General features: G+C 46.7%; 1 protein-coding gene across 1 annotated transcript; it reads left to right on the forward strand.

The window, feature by feature from the left end:
* Positions 1 to 243: 243 nt before the first annotated feature.
* SURF2 (surfeit 2) lies at positions 244 to 5,825 on the forward strand. The gene is made up of 6 exons (XM_061604358.1): positions 244 to 498; positions 1,454 to 1,608; positions 2,026 to 2,129; positions 2,734 to 2,922; positions 3,529 to 3,692; positions 5,599 to 5,825. The coding sequence occupies exons 1-6, from the start codon at positions 259 to 261 to the stop codon at positions 5,677 to 5,679; spliced, it is 933 nt and encodes a 310-aa protein (XP_061460342.1). The 5' UTR covers positions 244 to 258; the 3' UTR covers positions 5,680 to 5,825.
* Positions 5,826 to 11,019: the final 5,194 nt, after the last annotated feature.

Genomic DNA, 11,019 nt, shown 5'->3' on the forward strand with positions numbered 1-11,019 from the left:
TTCCGCTATCCCAAGAGCCTTAGAGGGCGTGCTGAAGAGCCGCCTTTCCTCACAGGACAAGCAAGGAATCCCTTCGCCGACTACATTTCCCCCCCCCCAAACAAATTCTCACAGAATTCGCAACCAAACAGCCCCCGCTTCTGTAAACCAGCGGGATTTGTTCAAAATCCAGCTTCTCCCGCGCACATAAAAGTACCTCAGCAGGTCACTCACTCCTGCCCCGCATATGGCGGCGTTGGAACCGAAAGTGTTCATGCGATGCAAAGCTTGTTGTTTCTTGCCTCTATAAGCCTGGACGGGCGAAGTTCGAGTTTTGATTTGCTGCTCCGCCCCCCTCCCAGCGCTATTCCTGCGCGTGGCGCTCCCTTGGCCACTCCCCCACGGGCCCGGGCCAGCCCAGGGCAGCGCGCGACCATGTGCGAGGAGCAACCGCTGGAGCTGCTGGAGCGCTTTTTGCAACGGCACCCGAGCTTGCGCGTCGTCCCTCCGGGGAAGAAGGTGGGCTTGAATCATGCATGCAAACTTCAGGCTTTGGGGATCTGCTTCGTTTGTACCATGCGACAAATAGTTACCAGCCGTTTCAAGTAACGTGTCTATAGGAGAGAGTGCCGTACCTCAGTGGTAGGGCATTTGCCTTGCGTGGCACAAAAGGAAAAAGGAACGCGGAGGGAAGAGGAAAGTAAGAGTTAAAGCCGCTTGCTCCCTACAGTGGCCAATGAATAGGGCCAGATTGGCCTCCTCCTCAGTGGTGGAGCATTTGCAGAAAGCCCCAGGTTCAGTCCCTGGTCACCTCCAGGAAGGATTGGGAAGGACTGCCTCAAAACCTGGAGAGCCACTGCCAGTCCGTGTAGGCAGTACTGAGCTAGATGGATCAGCAGTCTGACACTGGCAACTTCATATGTTCCATATAAAATGTCTATGTGAGCAAATGTACTTATTTTAGGTAAGAGCAAATGTGAAACCCTTTAAATGCCAGGGATTGCACTTAATTGTAGCTTGCTCAGATTAATGAATTGCCTTTACATTCCAATGTCAAGTGGCTTAGAACCACTGGGAGAACATCATAAGCAAGGAATGTAGCAAGCTGCCATTTACCGAGTGAGAGCAATGGTCCTTCTAACTCAGTATTGTCTACACTGACTGGAAGCTGCTCTCCAGAGTTTAACGCAGTGGGCTCTCTCAACCTTATCTGGAGATGCTGGGGACCGAACCAAGCACCTTCTGCAAATGCTGTACCACTAACTGGGAGACAAATCTGGCCCCATTCATGGGTCCATGTAGAAGCAGTGGCTGTTTCCTTTCCTCCGTCCTTCTCATTCCTTTTTCATTTTGTGTCATGCCTGTTAGATTGTGAGCCTTCAAGCAGGGACTGTCTGATGCACAGTGCTTGGAACATTTTAGTACTTTATAAGTGTTGAACTAATGCTGATTTCTCTCTCTGTTGGTCCTTCAGGTCCGCTGCACACTTACTGGCCACGAAGTGCCTTGCCGGCTACCTGATCTCCAAGCCTACACTAGTGGCAAGAAGTACTTGAGGCTGATCAAGGCTCCTGGAGTGTTGGACTACAGCGAGTACAAGCCACACATCGTACCAAGTACCAAGAATCCGTACGTATCCCCATCTCTGGTTACGCTTTTTGCTATCAATATAATAGTAGTAATAGTTGTTACGATTATCATTACTGTATTATTGTTGACTGAATTGATATCCTGCCCTTCTGCTCAAAGGCGCTTAGCTTAGGGTGGCAAGCATAAACAAAACAATTTAACAAGAAAAAGCAAAGCATTCTGAAAACAGTTAAAAACATTCCCAAAACACAGTTACAGTTAAAAACATGCTAAAAAACATTCTAAAACACACTTGAAAAACATTGCAGCTGTGTTTAACATTAGTCTGAATTGCATTTAATCTTTTGTGAGTGTGTGTTTATATACACTGTTTTTTGGTGGGGGGAGGAATGCTTTTACACAAGAGGTGCTTTTCTGTTTCCTCCATTGACTCTCTTCCCCCCTTTCTTTCTCTAGCCATCAGCTGTTCTGCAAACTCACTCTCCGTCATATCAACAAGATACCAGAGCATGTTCTCCGTCACGTCCAAGGGCGGCGTTATCAGAAGGCGCTGAGGAGGTGTAAGTCAGAAGGCTTTGCTCTGCGGTTAGGGAAGGCTGATCCAGGTGTCTGTGTTGGCTCCTGCGTTTCTGATTTCTTAACAGCTACAGGGTTTGATTTGTTATGGGGCCTTGTCAGCAGGATTTGATTCTGGGCTGAAAAAGGTTCCCTACCCCTGCCCAAAGAGCGATCAGACTTAGAATATTTAAATTACTTGTACTTAGTAAATCAGAAAGTGCCCTGTGTTGATTTTTTATATTTGGTCTGAAATATTTGGAGAAAAATACCAAAGCACACTTACGTGGTTTCAATATTCCGTTATCTAGAAACTTTTATTGGGATCCTTGCAAAGATGTAAAGAAAATACCAAGCACTGGCCTGGCATCAGCAGTGGGGAGCCTTGGTCCTATGGGCCTAATCAGGCCCACAACACTGTTTGGGCCAAGCCATGCCCACTTGTTCATCACGTGTCATGATTTTGGCCACGGGGCAGATTTTGACCACACGGCTTCAAACAACACTGCATTCTAGCCGCGGTTTCAAATGAATGTTTCTAATCAATGTTCTTCCCTGCAAGCTATTTGCCCAGTCTGGCCTGATGAGCATCATTCCTTCCCTTCGCAGATGAAGAGTGTCAGAAGGAGGGTGTCGCGTTTGTTCCCGCCTGCCTACTCCAGAAGCGCCGTCGGCGTCAGCAGGATGATCAGGCCGACGGAAGTCAGCAGCCTCGTCGGAAAGGGGAATTCTGGGAGCCCACGGCTAGCGATGACACCGGAAGTGAAACAGAAGACAGTATGAGCGACTTATATCCACGTGAGTAGGTAACGGAGTTGAGGGGTCCTCACTTTGGGGGGCCAAGTAGCACATTTGTAAGTCTAAGAAGGGATTGTTGGCACCACAAAAATACCCAGTTCACAGAAGAAAAACGGGCAATGCTCAGACCCACCCCCCCAACACACTCACACCAAGGAGGGAGGCATCCTGCTGTCCATAACTGTCTTATGCCAAGTCAGACCTTTGGTCCACCTAGCTTGGAGAACGTTTATTTTATTTACAGTATTTAAAACTGGTGTGGGGAGCTTCTGACCCTCCAGATGTCACTGAATGACAATTCCCATCACCCCTGGCTATTGGCCATGCTTGCTGGGGCTGACGGCTGTTGTTCAGCAGCATCTGGAGGGCCAAACATTCTGCACATCTGAGCTATGAGGACTAAAAACTTGACTTTTTAATTTTTTTAAAAAAGTTGAAGATTTTGGAATTCAAACTATTCTTACAGTCTACACCTGAAGGGCAATTCAAATACATCAAATACTTGGATGTATTTATGTAGCTGTACTTTACTAGAGAGGCAGCATCAAATCGCTGGCCTGTGTGCAGATTTTAAAGCTTTTTTTTGTATGTTGTGTATGTTTTTAGCTGAACTTTTCCCAGAAAAAACTCCAGCTGCCAAGGAAAACAACAGCGACTTTATGACAGACAGCAATGAAGAGGCAGCAAATCCAGCGGAGAACGGTGGCACAAAGGGGAAGGATAGCGAGGCGATGGATGTGGATTCACAAACAGGCACCAAAAGGGGAAAGGTGAGGAAGAAGGTCTGAGCTATTTCATTTATTTACTATTAAATTTAGAACCTGCCCTTCCTCCAAAAAGGAGCCGAGGGCGTTAAAATAATGCCACTCTCTAGGACAGTTGCCTCACAGTCAGTAAAATGCAACATTGAAATGGAAATGGACTGCCTCCAAGTCTATCCTGACTTATGGCGACCCTATGAATCTTTTATATACATATATTGTTAGGGTGTTCATGGTAAGCGGTATTCAGAGAGGGTTTACCAAGGTCACCCAATGAGCCTCATGGCTGTGTGGGGATTCGAACTCTGGTCTCCCGGATTGTAGTCCAGCACCTTAACTGCTACACCGCACTGGCTCTCAAATGCAACACTAGAACTAGTCAAATCCCATCCCAGACTAAAATCAGGGCAACTGTACCCACACACATTTAAAGCACATGGCTTCCTCTCCCCCTAAGAATCCTGGGAACTGTAGTTTACCCCTCACAGAACTACAATTGTCAGCACCCTTAACAAATTAGGTTCCAGGATTCTTTTTGTGTGTGTGTGTGCATATTTTCAATATATGGCGTGTACACAAACGGCCCAGTTATTCTAGCCCAGGATTGGGGACTCTCAGCTGGGGGCTGAAGTCTCCAAACCACTCTCTTTGGCCTTTGGGACTTTCTCTGGGCCACACCCTCCTTGGGTACTTGTGCCTGGCTGAAATGTGCCTTTGAACTATGGTAACTGTTGCTTATGTGATCTGTGTTTTTTTTTTTTTAAAAGACTGAGTTTTGCATGGCTGGAATGCAATTACTCTACACGCGTAAGAATCATATCCATTTGCTCTGGCTGCAGTTGTATCTGGCCCAGCATAGCCCCAGTGTGGTCCCTGGAAGGTTGCCCACAAGGGCATGTGGTCCTCAGGCTCAAAAGGGTAGCCCATTCCACTCGAGCCTGACATGCCCTGTTAATTACCAAAGGCCATTCTGAAACAGTGTATCTTTAAACAATGTCGGAGCTTGGCTGACTTCCCCTGGAATTGAGTTCCATAAACGGTGGGCCACCACAAAAAAGGTCCTGTTCCTTATGGTTGCCAGCCGGATGGATTTTACTGCTCGGTGTCTCAACATGGTGTTACAAGTGCTTGGCTAATAAACCCCATTTTTGTTCAAGTGGAATCAAGGAGGTGCAAAGCCTCCAACATAGATGTGCTGGTATGGGTGCAGACAGTCCCTGAAGCAATCTGGTGGTAATCTGTTTAGTGTTTTGGCGGTCGTGATCATCACTTGAACTGAGACTAGAAACCCACTGGCAGCCAGAGTGGCTAGCAAAGTATCCACATGACTTGATTGGCTGACCTCAACTGGCAGCTACACTCTGTACCGGTTTTAGTATCTGAGCCATCTTCAAAGGCAGCCCCAAGGACAGCACATTGCAGTAGTTTCACTTTGCTGTCGCTAGTACAGTATATGAATGACCATGGCAAGGTCTGACCCGTCCGAGTAGGGTCACAGCTGGCTTATCAACCAAAAGTGTGTCTGGCTGCTAATGCCACCTGGGCTTCCCCAGTTAGTGCAAATACAGAATCGTGCCCAACCTACAAACTTGGCTCTTAAGAGGAAATGCAACCCATCAACCAGTTTCAGGCTCGGAGTCAAGAAACTGGTCCAGCTTGTTGGACAGTGGCCGTATAGCCTCTGATTTGGTGTTCTGGTTATCTGTTGGAGGTTCACGACAGGAATAGGTGTGCGATCTGTAACGTTTCTAGGGCCTGGTTGCTAGAAACTCCAGTTGGATGATCTCTGGAAGGCATTCGCCTTTTAAAGGTTTTTCACAATCATGCGGTCTAGAAACTTTTTTTTTAAAAGGCTGATTTCTATGCAAGTTCCTACATACATCTGCTTATATGGAATTACTCTTTTCTTTTCTAGAAACAAGCAGGCACGCTCAAGAAGTTCAAAAGTTGGAATAGAAAACCCAAGAGGTTTGGGAAAGCAGTCAATCGGAAATAGACTTTTCCTGCTTGACAAATGCCAGTTGGTCATGTGTGACAAGAGAGCTGGCACAAGAAGACTCGACCTTTGGATGTGCATTTTGCTTTAGGCCTGGTTTTGGTTTTTTTTTGAAAAGCAGAATAAATGATGCTGTTGTACTTTGATTTATGGAAGCTATCTGAGCCCTCTGAGTTTTTAGATCTCATTTTTTTAACTTGCTTGCTTGCATGTGCTAATGTTTTGGGTTTTTTAAGGGCCACAAACTGCTAACAATTCCCTACCAGATCACTTGGGAGAAGGGGTCTCTTAACACAGGCAAGTATGTACAGGCCTGATTTATGTAAGCTGCAGAATTCTGTTGGATTACCCTATTGTGCAGTTTATAATACAGATGCTGAAGGAATTTGGACTCTAAATTCTAGTATTAGTATTAACCTCTGTAGTCCTAAGGTGACACTTTGCTGCCTATTTTGGTACACAATGGAACACCTGAGATTGTGCCCTGGCGTGGCTGGTTTGAGGCAGTGCACCACTGAAAACCATTTGAACTCAACCATATCGCCTTTGTGCCATAGCTTAGCCACCCATGCTTTAAAACAGTGGTTCCCAACCTTTATGTTACGGTGACCCACAAGTCGAAATTTAATTGGTATCATGACCCACTGATTTATTGTCACCTGAGTTTTTGGACCTTGGGTCTTCTACCAGCGAGTGCTTCTCAAGTGTCAAAATGTGACTCGAGCCTTGGTTACAAGCATCAGCACAGCATTATAAGGTTGCAAGAAGTATTCACCATACCATTTGAGGATTACCAACAGTAATCTGGGATTAAGAACATAAGAACATAAGAAGAGCCTGCTGGATCAGGCCAGTGGCCTATCTAGTCCAGCATCCTGTTCTCACAGTGGCCTACCAGGTGCCTGGGGGAAGCCCGCAAGCAGGACCCGAGTGCAAGAACACTCTCCCCTCCTGAGGCTTCCGGCAACTGGTTTTCAGAAGCATGCTGCCTCTGACTAGGGTGGCAGAGCACAGCCATCATGGCTAGTAGCCATTGATAGCCCTGTCCTCCATGAATTTGTCTAATCTTCTTTTAAAGCCATCCAAGCTGGTGGCCATTACTGCATCTTGTGGGAGCAAATTCCATAGTTTAACTATGCGCTGAGTAAAGAAGTACTTCCTTTTGTCTGTCCTGAATCTTCCAACATTCAGCTTCTTTGAATGTCCACGAGTTCTAGTATTATGAGAGAGGGAGAAGAACTTTTCTCTATCCACTTTCTCAATGCCATGCATAATTTTATACACTTCTATCATGTCTCCTCTGACCCGCCTTTTCTCTAAACTAAAAAGCCCCAAATGCTGCAACCTTTCCTCGTAAGGGAGTCGCTCCATCCCCTTGATCATTCTGGTTGCCCTCTTCTGAACCTTTTCCAACTCTATAATATCCTTTCTGAGATGAGGCGACCAGAACTGTACACAGTATTCCAAATGCGGCCGCACCATAGATTTATACAACGGCATTATGATATCGGCTGTTTTATTTTCAATACCTTTCCTAATTATCGCTAGCATGGAATTTGCCTTTTTCACAGCTGCCGCACACTGGGTTGACATTTTCATCGTGCTGTCCACCACAACCCCGAGGTCTCTCTCCTGGTCGGTCACCGCCAGTTCAGACCCCATGAGCGTATATGTGAAATTAAGATTTTTTGCTCCAATATGCATAATTTTACACTTGTTTATATTGAATTGCATTTGCCATTTTTCCGCCCATTCACTCAGTTTGGAGAGATCTTTTTGGAGCTCTTCGCAATCCCTTTTTGTTTTAACAACCCTGAACAATTTAGTGTCGTCAGCAAACTTGGCCACTTCACTGCTCACTCCTAATTCTAGGTCATTAATGAACAAGTTGAAAAGTACAGGTCCCAATACCGATCCTTGAGGGACTCCACTTTCTACAGCCCTCCATTGGGAGAACTGTCCGTTTATTCCTACTCTCTGCTTTCTGCTTCTTAACCAATTCCTTATCCACAAGAGGACCTCTCCTCTTATTCCATGACTGCTAAGCTTCCTCAGAAGCCTTTGGTGAGGTACCTTGTCAAACGCTTTTTGAAAGTCTAAGTACACTATGTCCACTGGATCACCTCTATCTATATGCTTGTTGACACTCTCAAAGAATTCTAATAGGTTACTGAGACAGGACTTTCCCTTGCAGAAGCCATGCTGGCTCTGCTTCAGCAAGGCTTGTTCTTCTATGTGCTTAGTTAATCTAGCTTTAATAATACTTTCTACCAGTTTTCCAGGGACAGAAGTTAAGCTAACTGGCCTGTAATTTCCGGGATCCCCTCTGGATCCCTTTTTGAAGATTGGCGTTACATTTGCCACTTTCCAGTCCTCAGGCACGGAGGAGGACCCGAGGGACAAGTTACATATTTTAGTTAGCAGATCAGCAATTTCACCTTTGAGTTCTTTGAGAACTCTCGGGTGGATGCCATCCGGGCCCGGTGATTTGTCAGTTTTTATATTGTCCATTAAGCTTAGAACTTCCTCTCTCGTTACCACTATTTGTCTTAGTTCCTCAGAATCCCTTCCTGCAAATGTTAGTTCAGGTTCAGGGATCTGCCCTATATCTTCCACTGTGAAGACAGATGCAAAGAATTCATTTAGCTTCTCTGCAATCTCCTGATCGTTCTTTAGTACACCTTTGACTCCCTTATCATCCAAGGGTCCAATTGTCTCCCTAGATGGTCTCCTGCTTTGAATGTATTTATAGAATTTTTTGTTGTTGGTTTTTATATTCTTAGCAATGTGCTCCTCAAATTCTTTTTTAGCATCCCTTATTGTCTTCTTGCATTTCTTTTGCCAGAGTTTGTGTTCTTTTTTATTTTCTTCATTTGGACAAGACTTCCATTTTCTGAAGGAAGACTTTTTGCCTCTAAGAGCTTCCTTGACTTTGCTCGTTAACCATGCTGGCATCTTCTTGGCCCTGGCGGTACCTTTTCTGATCTGCGGTATGCACTCCAGTTGAGCTTCTAATATAGTGTTTTTAAACAACTTCCAAGCATTTTCGAGTGATGTGACCCTCTGGACTTTGTTTTTCAGCTTTCTTTTTACCAATCCCCTCATTTTTGTGAAGTTTCCTCTTTTGAAGTCAAATGTGACCGTGTTGGATTTTCGTGGCAATTGGCCAGTTACATGTATGTTTAATTTAATAGCACTGTGGTCACTGCTCCCAATCAGTTCAACAACACTTACATCTCGCACCAGGTCCCGGTCCCCACTGAGGATTAAGTCCAGGGTTGCCGTCCCTCTGGTCGGTTCCATGACCAACTGATCTAGGGAATAGTCATTTAGAATATCTAGAAACTTTGCTTCTTTGTCATGACTGGAACACATATGCAGGCAGTCTATGTCTGGGTAGTTGAAGTCACCCATTACTACCACATTTCCTAGTTTGGATGCTTCCTCAATTTCATATCTCATCTCAAGGTCTCCCTGAGCATTTTGATCAGGGGGACGATAGATCGTTCCCAGTATTAAGTCCCTCCTGGGGCACGGTATCACCACCCACAACGATTCTGTGGAGGAGTCTGCCTCTTTTGGGGTTTCGAGCTTGCTGGATTCAATGCCTTCTTTCACGTATAGAGCGACTCCGCCACCAATACGTCCTTCCCTGTCCTTCCGATATAGTTTATATCCAGGAATAACCATATCCCACTGGTTTTCTCCATTCCACCAGGTCTCGGTTATGCTCACTATATCAATGCTCTTCTCTAAGACCAAGCACTCCAGTTCTCCCATCTTGGTTCGCAGGCTCCTAGCATTAGCGTACAGGCACTTGTAAGCAGTGTCTCTCTTCAAGTGTCTTTGGCACTTGTGGTTAGGCCTGTGGTAATTTTGCTCTTCTGAATTTATATCCTGTGCCCCTGCTCTCACAATGCCTACTTCTAGGCCTACCCCTTTTAAAATTTCATCATTTCTTTGGTTTTTATCCCAGGGGGGAGGTTTATTCCGAACCGGACCTTTCTCAGCTCCTGTTGGGTTTCCCCCCTCAGTCAGTTTAAAAGCTGCTCTGCTACCTTTTTAATTTTAAGTGCCAGCAGACTGGTTCCATTCTGGTTCAAGTGGAGCCCGTCCCTTTTGTACAGGCCCGGCTTGTCCCAAAATGTTCCCCAGTGCCTAACAAATCCGAACCCTTCCACCCGACACCATCATCTCATCCACGCATTGAGACTGCGAAGGTGGGCCTGTCTGGCTGGTCCTGCGCGTGGAACCGGTAGCATTTCAGAGAAAGCCACCTTGGAGGTCCTGGCTTTCAGCATCCTACCTAGCAACCTAAATTTTGCTTCCAGGACCTCACGGCTGCATTTCCCCATGTCGTTGGTGCCAACGTGCACCACGACCACTGACTCCTTCCCAGCACTGTCTACCAAACTATCTAAACGACGGGCGATATCTGCAACCTTCGCACCAGGCAGGCAAAACACCTTGCGGTCTACACGCCCATCACACACCCCACTGTCTATGTTCCTAATGATCGAATCACCCACTACAAGGATCCCTCCACCCCCTGGAGATATATCCTCGGCACGAGAGGATAGCTGCTCATCCCCCAAGGAATGGGTCCCTTCTAAGGGATCGTTTCCCTCTTCCTCAGCTGGATGCTCTCCTTCCCCGAGACCATCGTTCTCCATGATAGCAGGAGAGCTATCATCGTTGGAGTGGGACACAGCTATAACGTCCCTGAAGGCCTCCTCCACACACCTCTCTGCCTCTCTCAGCTTTTCCAGGTCCGCCACCTTGGCCTCAAGGAAATGAAGTCGTTCCCGGAGAGCCAGGAGCTCATTGCACCGAGAGCACACCCACGACTTCTGTCCAACAGGCAGATAGTCGTACATGCTGCAGGTGGTGCAAAACACTGGAAAGCCCCCACACCCCTGCTGGCTTCTTACCTGCATAGTTTTGTTTAAGGTTTATTACGTCAATGGGTTGGAGACTGCGGTTTAGTTGAGGTCAGGGAACAGACGGGCAGAGTGGGGGGCCCTGGCCTCCTCGCCCTGCTGCCGAACTCGCCTTGACGCTTTGTCAGCTGGGGCCTTGACGCTTCGTCAGCTGGGGCTCCCTCTAGCTCGTGGAGCAGGCTCCCTCGCTAGGGAGCTCTGACTTTATATGTGTGGCTGGTTCCTCCCAGCTACTGCTGCCAGCCAATGATGTGTTACTTGAGGCTGATGGCTATCAGCTGGGGCTTAACTCTTTAGCATTCTCTCAGGCTTCCTTCCTTCCTGAGCGAGGGGCGGGGCTGTTTAAGCTTTTGGCTGCTTTTAATCTAATCAAGGGGCTGCGCCTTCCAGGCAAGTCTTT

This window comes from Rhineura floridana, chromosome 20 (assembly GCF_030035675.1).
Source record: "Rhineura floridana isolate rRhiFlo1 chromosome 20, rRhiFlo1.hap2, whole genome shotgun sequence".
NCBI lineage: Eukaryota > Metazoa > Chordata > Lepidosauria > Squamata > Rhineuridae > Rhineura > Rhineura floridana.

Bases quoted from the DNA above. Each gene is read 5' to 3' on its own strand.
- SURF2 (XM_061604358.1), top strand. From the start codon at position 259: ATGCAAAGCTTGTTGTTTCTTGCCTCTATAAGCCTGGACGGGCGAAGT. The intron at 499-1,453 runs GTGGGCTTGAAT...TTGGTCCTTCAG, and splicing joins TCGTCCCTCCGGGGAAGAAG to GTCCGCTGCACACTTACTGG. The intron at 2,130-2,733 runs GTAAGTCAGAAG...TTCCCTTCGCAG, and splicing joins TCAGAAGGCGCTGAGGAGGT to ATGAAGAGTGTCAGAAGGAG.